Consider the following 19,053-nt stretch of genomic DNA (forward strand, 5'->3'; position numbering starts at 1 on the left):
AAGTACTTATAATATACCTATTACTGGTCAAAAATTGAGTCAGAAAATGCTTTTGGGAAGTGAAGTTTGATTGGGAAGTTAGTGGCCTGGTATTTATCTAAATAGAGCAAAGAGCAATATGTTTGTCATAGTAGTATGTTGTTAGAAGATATGGAAGGGGGGCAAAGGCCCCACCCTCAAAACTAGAGAGTATGGGGGGAAAAAAACTGAAGAAAGAAGGTATTTAGGGACCATTCTTTAATTAAATAAATAATACAAAAGAATTAAAATTTAATCCAGAAAGCAGGGGAGATTCTGATTTTGTAATCTCCCAATAAAGGATATTCTTCAATAAAAGTTAAATCACTTAAGCCTTCTTATCCCCATGCCATTCTAGAGTAGAACCTGGCATGCACAAGGAGTTAATAAACATTTATCATAACATTTATCATATTTTTTTAATATCATAACTGGATTTGTGTTAGATAAGCCATTCTTCTTCTTCTGGGTTGTATGTGGGACTTGAACTCAGTGCCTAGGCACCGTCGCTGAGCTCTTTTGCTCAAGACTAGTGCTGGCTTCAAACTGCAATCCTTAGATCTCAGTCTCTTGTACTCAGGAGGATTACAGCCATGAGCCACCAGTGTCCAACACGCTTGCAGTAGTCTACAGAATTGTTTGGATATCTATAGCTGTGTTGGTCAGAGTGGCCTGCCACAACAAAACAGACTGAAACAGCACAAATTAATTTTCTTAGAGTAATGTAAGATCAAGATATGAGTAACACTGAGTTCTGGTGAGAACTCTCTTAATTGCTTGCAGATAGCTGACTTTCATTGTCCTCACAACATAAAGAGAAAAAAAAAAACAATTTGGTATCTCTTTTCACAAGGGCACCAATCTCATCTAGGAAAAGCCTCAAGCTTCATGACCTCATCTAAATCTAATTACCTCTCTTATGCCCCATCTCCAAATACCATCACACTGGGATGAAAGTTTCAATATAGGAATTTTGAGGCATACAATTCACTCCAGTGTAGTAGGTAAAAACATAATGGGAGATGAATATGCTACTGTAGTTCCTCTCACTCCTTCACCCCCCACTTCATGTCCCAAGAAATCCAAGCGTGTCTGAAACTGTATATAGTATTGAACCATATAAGCTATACATATACATACATATATATGTATATATGTACACACACAGTATTTTCTCTCATCTCCAATTAACTGCCAAAAAGCTGGAAGTGGAGCTGTGGCTCAAGTGGTAGAACACTTGGCAGTGCGCAGACAGAAAGCATAAAGCTTTAAGTTCAATCCTCTAGACAGCTGCACACACACACACACACACACACTCTCCTACACATACTTACCCTGTAAGCAAGCACTGTATACTCTTGATACAAATCCTATTGTTGGCATGCCCATTTTTTTCCCACGTTATGTCTGGAATTATAATTTGGTTATAGTTTACATGCAATTTGCATGAAAGCAAGGAGCAGCCAAAATGTGTGCAAACTCTCCAGCTGACGTTCCTTACAACTTCTACACGATAGACGGTATTCTTTAAAAAACAAAAACAAAACAAAAATCAACTACTCTTGGCCGAGAGCTTGGCCTAGTGGTTAAAGTGCTTGCCTAGCATGCACGAAGACCCGGGTTCGATTCCTTGGTACCACATACATAGAAAACAAGCCAGAAGTGGTGCTGTGGCCCAAGTGGTAGAGCTCTAGCCTGGAGAAAGTCCAAGGATAGTGCTCAGGCCCTGATCTCAAGCAAAATAAATAAAATTATGAAACCAACATTTGTAATTGCTAGCCATCCATCACGAGTCCATTTCTCATCTCCGTTTCCTTTTTCTTCTTTCCTCGGGCAGTGAAAACAAAACAACTCATTTTCCTCTACCCGGCAAAGCTGCCTGGTGACAGCGCGGTTAGTCGGGAGGCGCAGACGCCCCGTCGTCGGTGACTGGAGCGGGGCTCTGGGGGACTCGGGGTGAGCGACGTGACCTCAGCACCGACGCCCGCTCTGGAGGGCTGTCAGTCAGTCCTTCCCGTCACCCCACTCCCCAAGGTCTTTGTCCTCAGGAGACCACCCCAAAGACTCTCCATCTCCCTTTCAGAGGACTGCAAAGTTACCCCGGCCGACCAAATCAACAAAGCAGGCGTGGAGCGCCACCGGGCTCTCGGCAGGACCCACTCTGAACCCTCTTTCTCCTCCGCCGGGTTCACTCCGAGGGGCGTTAAGATGTCTTCGGCGCGCCTGAAGGACCCTCTCCCTCGGAGATTCCTGGCGCAAAGGAAAAAGCAACAATTACTCGTCGTTACACGCGTGATCCATCAAAAGCGGAATCGGGAAGAGGACCCGCTGGGGTCGGTCGGAGCGGGCGGGGCAAGTTCTTGTCAGGTTTGATTCCGGCAGATCTGAGGTCGCCTGAGTTCCCGACATGCCCCGCGCCGGGGTCCTTGTTCGCTTTGCTGTTGCCGCCGCCGCCACCGAGGTTGCTGGGGGGTGGGTGAGAGGAGGATCTGCCGCGGCGTCTGTGGGAAATTGACCAGGGGGGGAGTCATTTCTTCCCTTCTTCGCACCCCGACTCCCGTGGTGTCGAGGGGTGTCCCCGTGGACCTCTCGGCACGCAGTTGGAGATGCCTCTCTTTGCCACCAATCCCTTCGACCAGGATGTGGGTGAGTGTTTGGCCGCTCCCGGGCCCCCCTCACCCGTCGGGCCGCAGCCCCCTCCGGCCGCCCCGGGGAACATTCTAGACTTTTGGGCCTTGGGGTCGGCTCCTCCCTCCCCAACACCGAGGCTCCTTGAAGAGCAGGTGAAGGAAGCTTAGCGCTTCTCCCCCTCCCCCCCTTTTTTTCTTTAAATTTTAAGAATTGGGAGTTGGAGAACCCCTGAGGTGGGCCGTGAGGTGGGGTGGGGGGGTAACCCACCAGCTTCTGGGCCTGGGAGGAGCAGCCAGCTGGTGTTGGCATCTGGCGCCGGGACTTGGCTTGTCTGGAAGAACTGGGAAGGGCTGAGGCGTTTCACATCTTGGGCTCGAGTAAACTGAGTCAACTCGATGACTCGATGACAAAGCTCCAAGGCAAAAGTTGTTCCCCCCCCCCCCAGCCCCCGGCCGAATGGAAAACCAAAGCAAACCACCGGACCACAGCACGGGAAACTGGCAGATTAGGTACCGATTAGGTACCTTCGTTTAGAAAGGCTGTAAATCTTCTTTTCTTTTTTTCTTTTTTTTTGTAACGGTCCCAGGAGAGTCGAAAGAGCTCCACCAGGCTTCTGGGTGTAGCCTAGAATGGTTGGGAAAGATGAAATTCTTGGCCCCAGCTTGAAACTGATTTGAGGACGGACGGCTGACTTTTGAGACGCCTTTCTTAGGCCGTCTCAGCACTTTTTTTTACCAGTCTCACCAAAGTACCCTAAGTGTGCTCAGTGTTTTCGGAATGAATCTTTGATATTAGGTACTGATCTTAACCAATTCAACAAGTTAGCTTGTTTGTTGTTTCCTGGCATGAATGGAATCATTGTGGGATTTTTTTTTTTTTAAGGTGACTTGAATGCATTTAGGAACTATCTTGACACAAAAGTATGGAATAAAAGCCAGCCAAATGTCACATTCAAGTCCTGCAAGGCAGAATTTAACAATTGCTATAGCAAAAGACTATCAGAATAATTAAAAAGTTTATGCATTTTTATTTTTTTTTGTGCAGCACCTGAGACTTGAACTTGGCCCTGATGTTGTCCCTTAGCATTTTTGCTCAAGATAAGCACTCTTACCACTTGAGCCACAACTCCACTTCTGGTTTTCTCCTTCCTTCCTTCCTTCCTTCCTTCCTTCCTTCCTTCCTTCCTTCCTTCCTTCCTTCCTTCCTTCCTTCCTTCTTTCCTCCCTCCCCCTCCCTCCCTCCCCCTCCCTCCCTCCTTCCCCCTCCCCCTCCCCCTCCCTCCCTCCCTCCCTCCCTCCCTCCCTCCCTCCCTCCCTTCCTTCCTTTTCTGTCATGGGGCTTGAACTCTGGGCCTGGACATTGTCCCTGAACTCTTCAGCTCAAGGCTATCACCCTACCCCTTGAGCCCCAGCACCACTTCTGGTTTTCAGGAGATTAATAGAAGATAAGAGTCTCCCGGACTTTTTAGTGCCCAGGCTAGCTTTGAACCATGAGTCTCAGCTCTCAGCTTCCTGAGTAGCTAGGATTACAGGTGTGAGCCATTGTACTAGGCACTGCTTTTTTCTTATCTCTTAATTGGAGATAAGAATTTTCGAGACTTTCCTGCCTGTGCTGGCTTCGAACTGCGATCCTCAGATTTCAGCTTCTTGAGGATTACAAGCATGAGCTAGGCTGCACCTTTATTTTGGTTGAGGTTTGGATTATAGTTAAAAAGTGGTTTAATCCAGTCTCTGCTTCTTCCTGAGTTGCAAGGCAGTGTGGATCCTTTGAGTTCCAGTGTTCTGTGTTTGAGGAAGGGAAAATAGTTTTGTACTGTGATTTAATGAAATACTATATGTAAGAGACCTGATTACAGTGTCTTTATAGGTAGGTACTTGATAGAGGCTAGATTTTGTTGTAGTTTGCATGGAAATTCAGAGATCATCAGTAACTCAAAGTAAGAAATGAATTGGCAAATTGTATATAATTAGCACTATTTAGCACTACATAATGCTCATAAATATAAGAGACTTAAGACATATAATGATAAACAAAACCTGACTGATGCTCTTAGGTAGCTTTACATCTTAGATCTTGGTACTTACTACCTTTATTTCCAGTACTTTCAATATAGTTTTGATACTACTATACAAGCTAGCTACCAGCTAATCAATTGCCTTTATAGCCTGATGACTGTGCCTGTTTTTAAGATACTATGAATTGAACTCAGGGCCTCATGCATGTTCCTGCTGATTTTTTTTTTAACACACCTTTGCGTTACGTTCATATAAATTTCTTAATGTCAAACCTGTTCTGTGTCTACACCACCCAATGCAGTACAGGCTCCTTCTTGCCTTCCTGCTCGTGTTTCTTCTTTCTTTATATCCCCATGTTTTAAGACTACCCCAGAATTCAACTGGTTATACCTGAATTATTTCCTGATAATCCTAACTTGCAGTTTCCCAGTAGCAAGATGATTGATAATTTGGGCTACATAAATATCTTTGGGTTCAGACTGGGAAAGATGGTGGTCTGTCCTGTACATTATAGATTTTAGGTGTTGACTCACCTTGTCCTTAATAGATTTCTGTGCTGGGGCCACTGACTGCCACTCTTGGTTTTAAAGGTTTGTTAGAATAGCTCCCCGTTGAGAACCACTGTTATAGTCCATTGTAATTTCTATGAAAACAAGTATAGCATGTTGTTTTGTTTTTTATCTTGTCTGGTGCGGCTTGAACTCAGGGCCTGGGTGTTGTCTCTGAGCTTTTGTACACAAGGCCAACAGTCTACCACTTGGAGCCACAGTTCCACTTCCAGTTCTCTGGTGGTTAATTGGAGATAAAAGCCTCATGGCCTTTCCTGCCATTTATGGTGGCTCTAGTCTATAATACAGTTTCGGAAGAGGCAGAGGTTGAGAGGGTTGTTGTTTGAGGCTAGCCCTGACAAAGTTAGCAAGACCCAGTTTCAACCAGTAGAAAACTGGGTGTGATGGTGTGCACCTGCCATCCAGCTGCCTTTGAAGTTTCAAATAGGAGATCTTATTTGAAAAGTAACTGCCATTTTTGTGCCTTAAATGGTAGGTCAAGTAAGCTCAAGGGCTGAGTTCAAAACCCCAATACTTCTAGAATCTAGAATCTCTTAATCTGTTTTTCACCCTACGGCAAGTGCTTTCTGCAAGATGCTATGTTGCTGCTTTTTCCTCTGCACATCAGTTTTCATTTACAATGTCTTGGATAAAGATCACTGACATAAGCGGGGTGTGGTGGCTCAAGCCTATAATTCTAACTACTCAGGAGGCTGAGATCTGAGGGTCCTGACTCAAAGCCAGCCTTTTATTTAGTTATTGACGGTCATGGGGCTTAAACTCAGGGCCTAGGCTCTGTCCCTGAGCCCTTTTGCTCAAGGCTATCGCTATTCTACTTATTCTACAGTGTCACTTCTGAGACAATTGTCTTAGCTTACCATTGAGCCAAAAAAAAAAATTGAATAGCATCTTAATATTTGTATCCTAAATAATTCCATCATTAGAGTAAATATTTTCTCTTGCGTTTTTTCCCCTCTGTAAACTGTATAGATTGGCAGCAGATTAATTTCTTTCAAACAGACAAAATTAGCTTTTCAGCAGCTTTAGATTCCTCATTCTACTTTTGTGTTTCATAACTTTCCTCTTTGCTCATTTCTATAGAAAGAATAGAGTTCATTATTCTGTTCTTGTTTTGGTTTCTAAATGTGTAAGGAAGCCTATTCTTCCTTTCTTTCCCACAGGTATTTCATCTTTCCTTCAATGTGCTTTGTTTGGATTTTGATTTATTTCTGACACCTTACTTATATTTGGATTTCTGTTAGTTTTCCCTCTCTTTTTAGCTTGCTAGCCCCTTCAGAGAGGTACTGAAATAGACTAGAAATTCATTCTTTTTTACTGAGTATATGTCCAAATTTTATGTTTTCCTGCAAATAATTCCTACATTATCAATGTAGGAATGGACAAGGGAGCCAACAACTTTCCTGCCTTGATCATGAAGAATTTTGGATTATATGTACTCTGTGACAAAAGATAGTTAAAGGAGATATGGTGGCACATGTCCCAGATCTCACGATTCAGGAAACTGAGGTGGGAGGCTTGTAAGTTCACGGCCAGTCTGGGTTACATGGAATTCTGAGCCAGCCTAGGCTACATGGCAAGACCCTGTCTTAAAAAGAACAAAAGAAACAAAAATGATAGATTAATAAGAAAAGTCTGACAAATTTATTTGGTGATAATTTTACTTGACATGGGAACCATTAGATCTTATACTCAGGGTCAGTCCAGTTTTATGTTTATAGTTGATGAAACATGGATGGTGATAGAGGGTGTGAATTAAGGATTTGACTGAGAAAACCCTTCAGGGTGTCTCTGTTCATTCTTTTATTTTCTCTCCTTTTTTTTTTTTTTTTTTTTTTTGCCTGTCCTGAAGCTTGAACTCATGGCCTGAACATATTCCTTGGGCTTTTTCCTCAAGGCTAGCTCTCTGCCATTTGAACCACAGTACCACTTCTGACTTTTTAATGTATGTGGTACTGAGGGATCGAACCAAGGTCTTGGTACATGCTAGGTAAGCACTCTACTACTAGGCCAAACTCCCGGTCCCTGTACCCCTTCTTTTTGAGCATAAGACAGGACATCTGGATTTGAAAAATCCTTAATTTCTTTATAGCCAGCTCCTACTCAGAAATTATCATTATTGTAGTAATTACCATTTTTCTAGTTTTTGTTACTCACCTTGGGATAGAGGAATTCTTTTTTTATGGCTTACTCTTGGGCTAATAAATGATGGAGAAAGATGCCAGGAAAAAAATTCAGATAGCACTGAAATCACAAATGTTTCAGATGTTTTGTATTCTTGCAAAAGAGATTCATTGTGCGAACAACTGCCTCCATGTTAGAAGATTGTAGGATGCTGAAAACAGTTGGAATTTGTTCGTTAGGGGTTCATGTGAGAAAGCTTGCTGCGTCAGTATAAGAGATAGTGGACCAATTAAGAGGCATTGAGAGGAGCATCATCGTTGGACAAAATCAGTTGTGTTTCTCTAGGACCCTGATTAGAGAATAGAATGGAATGAGCCTAGAACCCACATCTCTCTGGCTTTCTGTTTTGTATGCATTCTATTTTCTTACATGTGTACCCTGACCATTGTGCCATATATCGTGAGGTCCTCACTAGAGTCTGAGAAGATGGATTTGCCTGATCTTGGACATACTGTCTATACACACACACACACACACACACACACACACACACACACACACACAGCCTTTCTTTTTACATCAGAAACCTTAGCGTTTTAATCATAGTTTAAAAAATTCTAGTTCTGGGGCTGAGAGTTTGGCCTAGTAGAGTGCTTGCCTAGCTTGCACGAAGACCAGGAGTGGTGCTAAGTCAAAGGACAGGGCTCAGGCCCTGAGCTCAAGCCCTGAGCTCAAGCCCAGGACTGGCCAAAAAAAAAAAAAAAAAAAAAATTCTAGGTCTGACAATTCCTTCATTGCTGCCATATTTCACTCTGATTCTGATGCTATGTCTTTCAAACTGCTCTTTTGGCTTTTAGTATGACTTGTAAGTTTTTGCTAAAACCCAGGGTTGGATTAGAGAAGAGGAAATTTTCAAGTAGGCCTTGATAATAATAAGGCATGGTGGAAGTGGAAGCATATGGTAGTCCTACGGGTCTATGATTTAGAGCTCAGTCTTCTTAATGTTGTATTTCTTTTTCTTTGACACAGTCTCACTATATAGCCTCAGACTCACCATAGTCCTTACTACCACTCCCTCTGGAATTTTAGGATTGTAGGTGTATATCACCATACCCTGGTAGCTGCCTTTCAGTCTTGTAATGAGCCTGGGCCTTTGGACTGTAAACTTCATAAATATCTTTCAGTGTTTCCTCAACTTAGATGAGATAGTCCAACTAGAGTGATCTGTAGTTGGGATTTCTCTTCCTTAGGTAGAAGGCTTCATGATTTTGGAAATAGAAGTTTTATTTCTGCTAAAACTACTAGATTCGACATTAATAGAATAGTTAAAAAGCCAGGCCTTGTTAAAAAGAGTGGAATTCTTCCAGTGTGATTCAGAATACTTTCTGTTCTCCCTTCCTACCACTTTTGCACAGTGGCATTTTCATGCATTCACTATGAGGAGCTAATATATACATTGGAGTGGACCTAATAACAGGGTGGGGGTTCCTCTGTGACTTGTTTCCAATGGAACCAAGCTTTTACTCTTGTCCCCATTGATCCTTCAACCTGTCAGTTGTATTTGGATTGTCCATCTGGGCTATGTTTCCTGTAGAGATTTCTTCTTGTAGTAAATGTGATTCTCTAATAAATCTGTGTATTAAGTTTGAGGTCAGTAGTTTGCCCTGAGAACTTTGTTATGCATGCACGCGCGCGTGCGTGTGTGTGTGTGTGTGTATCTTGGTGCTTGAACTCAGGGCCTGGGAGCTGTCATTGTGCCCTTTCCCTCAAGGCTAGTGTTCTACCACTTTGAACCACAGTGCCACTTCCAATTTTCTGGTGGTTAATTGGAGATAAGACCCCCACAGACTTTCTTGCGTAGTCTGACAGTGAACCTTGTTGAGTAGGTACGATGCTCTGTGAACAGTTTCTTTTCTTTTTTTGTTCGCTGTGGAACTTGAACTGTGAGCCTGGGAGTTGTCCCTGAGCTCTTCAGCTCAACACTACTGCCTTACCCCTTAAGCCATAGCACCACTTTCGGTTTTCTGTTGATTAATTGGAGATAAGAGTCCCATGGATTTTTAGTGCCTGGGCTGGCTTTGAACTGCGATCCTCAGATCTCAGCCTCCTGAGTAGCTAGGATTATAAGTGGGAGCCACCATACCCAGCAAGAACTTCCTTTTCTGAAGTAGCTAAGAAGTTATTTTTCAGTTAGCAGGTTTTTTTATTTGTTTAGATTGGAGTAATGACTTCCAAGTCATCTATTAAGTACTGAATTAGAAACAAAAAGTAGTTCTTGTATTTTTTGTGCTAATGTTGATTCTGTGTACCCAGTGTCTACTAGTCTAGAAAAGCTCTACTTGACTTCTAGAAAACAAAGCTTCATTTTTACTCTCCAGTTGTGAAGAGGTACTATCCTGAGTAAGAAAAGCAAAATTAGTGACTTACCTACATTTCCTACAGTCTTACCTGTTCTCTTAATTGTGAGTCCTTTTTCTTCACTTTCATTTCCAAACTTCTGTGCAGTCAGTGTATACAAGAGGCTTATTCCTAAGAACTTTTTCTTACTCCTGTCTTGATTCTACTTTCTGTGTGTGTGTGTGTGTGTGTGTATGCGCGCGCGTGTGCACACGCGCACACAGTGTATAACATATATACTATATATGTGTATTTTACAAAGCCTTTGAGATGCTGTAGCTATGAAAAGTTTATTATATTTGCTTTGTCTTTGTATGTCTAAAAACTCCTTTTATAATTAAGGAAAGGAACGTAAGAGTTTAAGTTAGATGATTGTACTCAGTCTGTCATACCTCTTTATTGAAGGCAAGTGTCTAAGGAAAAGTAAACAAAGCTTGTTTGTTTTTTGTTGTTCTTTCTGTAATCTAAACTAAATCAACAAAATTGGATAAATAATTGATTCCTTGAAACATTGTAACAGAGATTTGTGCCTAGCCCACATCCATTCATTGGCAAAAAAAAGTTAAGAGTCTTTTGAAAATGAAGATAGTTCTTACTGTAGTATATTTGTAGATGGAATAAACCCTGATATAATTATTTTTAAAATAATGGAAAATCAATGGCAGATATTTCATGCTAAATAAAAGATAACTAAAAGGTGACAGATACTGAAGTTTTACTTTCACCTTTTAAAAATATACATGAAAAATCTTACTAAAGTATTGACAATTGTTGGGACTTGAACCAATTACAGGTTGGTGATTTGAATGTGACTACATGTGGTGATTTTTACAATAATGTTTTTGCAATTCTTCTTAAAATCTACAGAGAAAGCAACCAGTGAGATGAACACTGCTGAGGACTGGGGCCTCATCTTGGATATTTGTGATAAGGTTGGCCAGTCACGTACTGGGTAAGTGTTCAAAGTTTCAAAAATGTTTTTAGTCATCTTTTTTATAAAAATGAATAAAAAGCCGGGAGTAGTGGTAGTGTGCTTGCCTAGCATGCATGAAGCCCTAGGTTCGATTCCTTGGTACCGCACACACAATAAAAGTTAGAAGTCATGCTGTGGCTCAAGTGGTAGAGCACAAGTCTTGGTAGAGTCCGAAGATAGTGACCAGGCCCAAAGATAGTTCAAGCCTAAGGACTGGGAGAGAAAAACTAATGAAGAAAAGGAGTGGGAGATTACTTCATTCTACTCCATTATTTTTCTTCTGAAATCTAAATTTTTCTGACTTTAGAGTCAGAGTGATTTCTTAGTTTCAAGGGTTCATGATTGAGTTATTTTCTTTGTCATATATGCACGATTCTGACTTTTTGGTAGTTTCTTGGAAATAAGAATCTTACATACTTTTCTGCCTGGGTTGGGCTCATAGGCATCCCACCTTATTTGCATGCATGTACTTTGTGCTTCATTCTTTATATGGTGATCTGAACCCTCTGACATGACCTTGGGCTCTTCCTTTCCCATGAGATGTAGGTGTTCCTTAAACTGTCCTTGAACTATTTTTCCTTTCTAGTACTTTTGAAAAGTTTCAAGCTTCAGGTGTCTTTATCTGGGTGAAATCTATTTTCAGCTCTAATTCTTTTTATCCAAGCACTAGTTCTGTGGGCACAGCATTGTGTTGAGATATTACATACTATACAGCCCTCAGTTTTACTATCTAGAAGCCTGAATCTTATCTCTTTTTGCTTATAAACCTTTCCTTCCTTTGTTCCATCTTTTTGTTAATGACAAATTAATTGTTTGGTTGTACTTAAAATACCAGAGTAACTTCCACATTTATTTTGTCACTACTAAGTTCTTTTTTTCCTATTTCTATATTTTCTCTCATCATGTTGGCTTAATTCTTGGGCCTGGACATTTGGGAAGAAACAGCTTTTCTCCAGGTTTTCTCCCCTCCTTCATTGTTATCTATTATCCCCACTGTTCCAAATTTGGCTCCCGCTGTTCCCATGTTATCTTTATGTTTTATTTCTTACTTAGTTAATGAATGTAATTGGTATGAGTAACTGCAATGTGATACATATCTGTTCTTCTTTGTCCATTTTCACTTGCCCTCTTTACTTGAGACATTCCTTACCTTGCTTGGAATTAACCTCCTAACATTTATTTTCATTTTTGTCTTTCTTTTTTAAAATTTTTTATGTCCTATTGCACTGTGACAATTGTGTTCATGTTACTTCTCTGCTGTCTATGTGAGCTAGATCTAAACTCTTCTGTCTTCTCTGAATCAAGTGTTTCTCCTGTATGATATTCATTTTAGTGCAGTTACTATACTTGCCAATGTCTTTTTACCTCAGTTTTGTGTTTTCAGTTCTTTTAATTTCCTCAGCAGGCTTTGTATTCCTTATTTCCTATCTCTGTATCTTAACTTCCCACCAGGCCCACTTTAGATGTCATTTCTCTCATAAAGCCTTTCATTATCCTCTTCATCCTCTTCTTTGTTAGTAGTTCCATGATTTTCTGAGTTTTCAAAATACCCTATCAAAAACATTCTTAGGGCTAGGAATGTAGCTCAGTGGTCAAGGTTGTGCTTATTATGCACAAAGTTCTAGGTTCAATCTCAAGGCCCTAAAACAAAAAGCCTTTATTCTTATTGTGTTTTCTCTTGTACTTCAGTAATTTGTGTGATAAATTTAGGTTTGTATAATGGACAATTTTTATTGTATAGAAAAGAGAATCAGAAAGCTCAGTGATTAAGGGCATGGACTCAGGAATTATACTGGGTTCAAATTCTGATTCACCACTTAGCTATGTCAGCACTGGGTGAGTTAAGTTGCCTTTCTGGCTCTTCCTTTTCTAGTTTACCACATATGAATAAAAATTGTATCCTCCTCATAGAGTATTGTTATATCTTTTCTTTTTTTTCTTTGTCAGTCCTGGGACTTGAACTCAGGGCCTGAGCACTGCCCTTGGAGACTTTTTGCTCAAGGTTAGTGCTCTGCCACTTGAGCCACAGCACTACTTCTGGCTTTTTCTGAGTATGTGGTACTGAGGAATGGAACTCAGTGCTTCGTGCATGCAACACAAGCTTTCTACCACTAGGCTATGCTCCCAGCTCTGTTACATCTTTTAAGTTAGCTAAATTATAAAATGTTTATAGTAGTACTTGGCACATAGTTAAATACCCATTTTTGATTAAAGTTATCCGCTGTGATAGGTTGTTAATAGAGAATTGAGTATCACCCCAGATCCATCTTTATATACTATATTTTATTATTTTTACTGTTTGTGTGTGTGGTACTATTTGCTATCAAACCTAGGAATTGCTGGCTTGCTGGCAAGCTCTTTGTCTTCTGCTTTCCCAGCCTTAGTTATTTTGTCTTCATTACTTTTAAGTGTAAGACAGTATCTTGCCACTTTCATTGCCCCAAAGATTGATTTTTTTTTTTAAAGGACCATGATTCAAGTGGTAGAATGTTCTGAGTTCAAACCCTAGTACTAGATCTTCAGAGTGGTTGAGTGATTGGTGTCCCTAGCAAACCCAAGACTCTTAAGTCCAGTACCACCAAACTCTAGTACCATCAAACCTCAGTGTCTCCAGAAGAACAGTTAAAATTTTCTTATTGCATTTTGTTTTTACTTATGTCAGGTCTCAGTACAAATTCATGTTTTTACTTTTTAAAATTTACTTTTAGTCCATATGATTTCTCTCAGGAATATTTGAGTTATCTTTGGGGATTTTAATTGAAATCACACTGAATATATGACCTCATTTTGGAAATATTGGCAACTTTAATAAATTAAGGCATGATAGGTAGTTTTCTTTATTCTTTGATCAGTTTTCTTCTTTTTTCCTCTTTTCCTCCCCATACAACCCTTAAGTTGTTGGTTTTTTACATCCTCATTAATTTCCATACATATATTGGTTTGTCGGTATGGCAAGTCTTCGTAGGTATTGTTAGGGAGTTGTTTGCAAAGGATTATATAAAAATTGGTACCATTTTAATATTATTGAGTTTTTTTAAAATGTTAGGTACTTAGTAACTTTTTAGGTATGTGGCTTTTCCTTAAGAATATTTTTACATACTGATTGGTTCTGTTCCTTTCTTGCTGTACTTTTTTTTTTTGTCTCTGCCTGAACTCTGGGCGGCCTGGGTGTTGTCCCTGAGCTCTTCAGCTCAAAGCTACAGCCCTACCCTTGAGCCACTTCTGGTTTTCTGACAGGTTAATTGAGCATAAGAGTCTCACAGACTTTAGTGCCCAGGCTGGCTTTGAACTGTAGTCCTCAGATCTCAGCTTCTAAGAATACAGGTGTGAGCCACTATGCCCAGCATCTTGCTCTCCTTTGATATTGTTATATAGGAGATGGTGGGGATATGGGCCACATTATGGTCCTTCTGACTTTAGGTATATTTCATGGACTCCTTTCTCTATTAAAAATGGGCATTTTGTTATTGCAAGGTTAAAAAGAAAAATAAGCTTACTATATATTAAAACAAGCATTAAGCATAACATAACATTATACATAAACATAACATTAAACATAAAAATATTATACACAACATAAAGATAACATTAAACATAAAATACAAGCTTACTATATATTAAAACATTTTCTTAAAACATTTTATGCACTTCTAAAATTACTGTGAGCCCTAGGTTATATGCCTACAAACCTAATAAATACTCATTATAGAATTGGCTTATATATTCACAGATCAATTATGTTATAAAAATATTTTTTAGAGGTAAGCAATAAACTGTAGGATAATGGAGGCATTCTTAATACGTTACTTATTTTTAATTGATCTTTATTGTGGTATGGTATGTATAAAATAGAACTTACCCTAAGCACCTGTAAGTGAGCAGTTGAGTGGCATTAAGTACGTCCATATTGTGCCTACTTCACAGTAACTCATTCTACCCTCCCAGCAGCAGCGCCAAACACTTATATTTTGTTTAATTTGTTTAAGTCATTCAGTGAGTGTTTGTGGAAAAATTACTGAGCTCTGGTTTATGTTATTTAGGAATGTAAATAGCTTTGTTTAGAAATGGGTTGCTGCTGGCCATAAGAATCTGTACAGTGTTGTAGTTTTGTTTTTTGGTGGTGGTACCTGTGGAGGGCTTGAACTCTGTCCCTGACCTTTTGTGCTTAAGGCACTCTCTTACCTGAGTCACAGCTGTACTTCCAGCTTTTTGGGGGCTTAATTGGAGATAAGAGTTTCATGGACTGTCCCGCTTAGGCTGGCTTTCTACTGCAGTCGTCAGATTTCAGCCTCCTGAGTAGCTAGGATTATAGGCATGAGCCATGGAGTGCCCAGTCAGTGAGACATTCTTGAGAACTGACGTGGTGTAGTGAAGACTGGTATACATAATTTTGATGAAAGGGAAAAGAGAAGGTGGTTCTGATGGTACAAATTCATGTTAAGTTTTTTATAAAGTAAAAGAAATACATGAATTAGAAAACAGTCTACAAGGTGATTGTAAGCAACAATCTGGATTTTTTTTTAACAATCTAGAATCCAGATTTGTTGCCATTTGATATTACCCTAAAATTTTATAAAATATGGATGTGTATTTAATTGGAGAATAGGGACAGGATTGGTAGAAGGATGTTAGGAAAAAGCACTTCTATTTCAGTAATTTTATGTTTTTCAATTAAGGCAGTTTATACCAGTAATACATGCACAGGCATGCTTACACGCGCGCACACACACAAACAAAATTACTTAAAACATAAATGGAGTAATACACTTTATTGTAAACCCTTTTTTCCCTTCCCTGCCTCCAGCTTTCTATGAAACCATTGTCTTACAGTTGTATTTGAAAAAAATCTAATGTTTTCAGGGTGGGGGAATGGGCTATTGTTGTAAAATTTATTTGGGTAAATCTGTGACCCAGAAATGTGGCTCTCAGTGATGTAAAAAAATTCTCTTAATTTGTTAGGGCTTTAAGACAGGCTTTCCATATGTAGCTTAAGCTCCCCTGGAGTTTTGATCTTCCTGCCTCAGTCTCTTAAGTGTGATGGTTTACAGTGCTCACTGTCATGCTTGGCTAAAAGATGAAAACTGATAGATCTAATTTGTATACCTGTTTCTACCACTACATCCTATAGGCAGTAACTTCTGCTTTTATATCTTTCTATTGTTTCATTACATAATGTGTTTTCCATTAATACATAATTATCATAGTATATATACTGTTTTGCATTTATTTGAATCCTTCACCTACCCTGTCACTCTTAAAATGTATTTCATTTATACCTATTAGAATTGGACAAATTTAGAAATCATTTTGTAATTTAACCTCTGTTTTGGTAAGTGGCATATGGAATATTTGACATACTTCAATAATTCAACTATTGAAAAAGAATTATTTCATAATTTGAGTCACTATATCAATCTTAGGTAACACTAGATCCAACCCTCTTTGCTTTAGATAAAAAAATCCATATTTAATTATATTGGACTTAAAACTTGTAAGGAACATTCTGAAAATTTTTCAAGCTTGTCAAGATAGTCACATGGTTGTTAGTGTACCCTTCCAGTTATGAGTAAGTAGTGAAGAATGCTAATTAGGTCATATGATAAATTGGTCTGTTTAGAAATCAAGAGGACTTTTGGACTTTTGAACAGTAGCAGTTTTATTATCAAGTCTTATAATTATTTTCTCTGTTAGTTTGTGTCTTCATATGTATTATAGTAGTTTGATTATTCCCCATAAGTTAAAATTAAAATTTATAATTGACTTCTGAATTAAATTGTGCTATTAGTTTATATGTTTATTTCTGTTCCTTAGCTAAAGGTAGTTGACCAAAAGTGGAAATCATGATGTAACTTTTTAATTGCCTAATGGATATATTTTGGTAGTAAATCATTGATTTATTAATTTTGTAGAATTTGAAGGATAAAATGATAGTAGTTGCTGATTATTATTTTCTTTTTGTGCTGATCCTAGGACTTGAGCACTGTTCTTGTGCTTTTTTGCTCAAGCTGCCCTTTACCACTTGAGCTGCAGCTTCACTTTTTTCTGTTGGGTGGTTAATTGGAGATAAGAGTCTCATTGATTAGATCTCAGCCTCCTGAGTAGCTGGGATTACAAAGGCTCTTAATTTTCAGAAGTATCAGTCCACCATGGCGGAGGAGAAACAGTGGAACACAGCAGCTTGCATGAAGGAGGTCAAAAAGTAGAGAGAGAATGACTGTGTTAATGAGCTTTTCTCTGTTTACCATTTGAGTATCAGCATATGGGATAGTACCATCCACATTCAGGCTTCCTGAATTTTGATTCCTTTTTGTGTGTGGGGGGGTGGGGAGGTCATGGGTCTTGAACTCTGGGCCTGGGCGCTGTCCCTGAGCTCTACTGCTCAAGACTACTGCCCTACCCCTGGGCCTGGTTGTTGTCCCTGTGCTCTTCAGCCCCAGGCTACCCCCCTATCTCTGGATCCACAGCCCCACTTCCCGCTTTTTCTAGTGATTAATTAGAGATAAGAATCTCAGGGTCTTTTGTGCTCCAGCTGGCTTTGAACCACAATCCTCAGATCTCAGCCTCTTGAGTAGCTGGGATTATAGGCGCCACCGTGCCTGGTTTGATCTCTTTCTACTCAGTTCAGGGAGTAGAAAGAAATTTTGTTCTTTGGTTCACCATCCTTGCACCGTAATCTGTGGTTAGATAGTTGAGAATATGGGAAGGAGATTGTGACAGCCTTATAGTTTAATTAATGTGTTTTCTCTCTTGGGGAATTATCATTCAGCAGTACTGCCTGAAGCCTATTGACCCCAATATTTGTGTTTGTGTGTAAATCTGTTATATGTAATTATATGTAGTATATTAATACTACTACAGCAGATTTATTTTTCCTTTAAATAAATGGACAGTAATATCATTTGACTTCTGACTTATTATAGCAGGTTTATTTTCCTTTAAATAAATGGCCAGTAGTATCATTTGACTTCAGACTTAAAGCAAGAAGAGATGCACCTTCTGTGCATCTAAGATGCATCCTGAGATGTAGGCGGGTGGGTAGTGAGCTCAGAGGATGGACCTAAATTAGAAATTGGACCAGTGGTCACAGTCACAGCGGAAGACACAACATGGGAAACTACCACAGAGTGTTTTATCCTTATCAAGAAGGGAGTATCTTAATTATACTCTTGCATCCATGTAAACTAAACTTATCCACATGGGATGACATGTTGTGTTTGTGGGACACATGTTTTCATATATATTTAAAACTTACTTTCTCAGTTTTCGAATTGTACAACAGGAATGTTGATCTGGCCACATTAATTCTATCACAGCTGGAACTGAAAATCTTGAGCCTACCAAGATCTATTTTTAAAGCCTTTCATGTACAATTAGACCAAAATGTCTAAATTATGGTTAGTATGCAAGAGAGTTAATTTTATTTGAAAAATTTGAAAGGAACTAGTTGGTGTACAATTTTTTAAGCGTATCATTAATAAAAATTATACTACCCTACCTTGTCATTACTTTTGTATAGTGGTCTGTTGACTGTAAACACTTGAGGGGGAAGACTAGATATATTAACCATTACATTTCTCATTTTGCAGACCTAAAGATTGTCTCCGGTCTATTATGAGGCGAGTGAACCATAAAGACCCCCATGTTGCTATGCAAGCTCTGACTGTAAGTCATTTCATTTTAAGCTGTACCCTGAAAGTATTTGATAGAAATGAGCCCTTTTAACTTCTGTTTTATGTTTCCAGCTTCTAGGAGCATGTGTATCAAACTGTGGCAAAATTTTTCATTTAGAAGTATGTTCACGAGACTTTGCTAGTGAAGTAAGCAACGTGTTAAATAAGGTAAGGAGTGTTATTTTCAGAAATAGATCGTCTTCTTCATGTATTCTAATGGTCTTCTCCAACACAGTTCCAGTCACAGAAGACTATTCTGTATGTTTCCTATGCTGTGTCTGGTCTAGATAAGTCTATACTGTGCTTTCCATATGAATTTGAGAGTTGATTTTTCTCAAGCCACAATAAAATGAGTTTTAACTTTTCCTGTCTTCATTTCCTTCCTCTAAGAAAACACCCATATTTCTTTATATAGTTAAAGCATCCATATTTCTTTATCTAGTTAAATAATACCTGTATATTTTAGCCAGAGTTTTTATCACCATTTTTTTTGTAGCCACAGAACTATTTTTCTAATGTTGACCTCTTCAGAAAAGACTGCCAGCCATTAAGCGCTGTTGAATTTTCATCAGACATGATGGCCAATACAGGATTTTAATGTTATATATATTTTAGCACTATACGGCTATCATTTTCATGTCAGACCAAATCTTCAGTTG

At 39.3% G+C, this 19,053-nt stretch overlaps 1 protein-coding gene across 1 annotated transcript in view; it reads left to right on the forward strand.

Moving 5' to 3' along the window:
• The first annotated feature begins 2,512 nt into the window (after positions 1 to 2,512).
• The window catches only part of Stam (signal transducing adaptor molecule), a 37,367-nt gene continuing 20,826 nt past the window's right edge, over positions 2,513 to 19,053 (forward strand). The window contains exons 1-4 of the mRNA XM_090318966.1: positions 2,513 to 2,664; positions 10,619 to 10,703; positions 18,311 to 18,386; positions 18,467 to 18,562. Of these exons, the coding sequence (XP_090175092.1) occupies positions 2,625 to 2,664; positions 10,619 to 10,703; positions 18,311 to 18,386; positions 18,467 to 18,562 (297 nt within the window). The 5' untranslated portion in view covers positions 2,513 to 2,624. The remainder of the gene's footprint in view (positions 2,665 to 10,618; positions 10,704 to 18,310; positions 18,387 to 18,466; positions 18,563 to 19,053) is intronic.

Source organism: Megascapheus bottae, chromosome 26 (assembly GCF_031878675.1).
Source record: "Megascapheus bottae isolate mThoBot1 chromosome 26, mThoBot2.hap1, whole genome shotgun sequence".
NCBI classification, from domain to species: domain Eukaryota; kingdom Metazoa; phylum Chordata; class Mammalia; order Rodentia; family Geomyidae; genus Megascapheus; species Megascapheus bottae.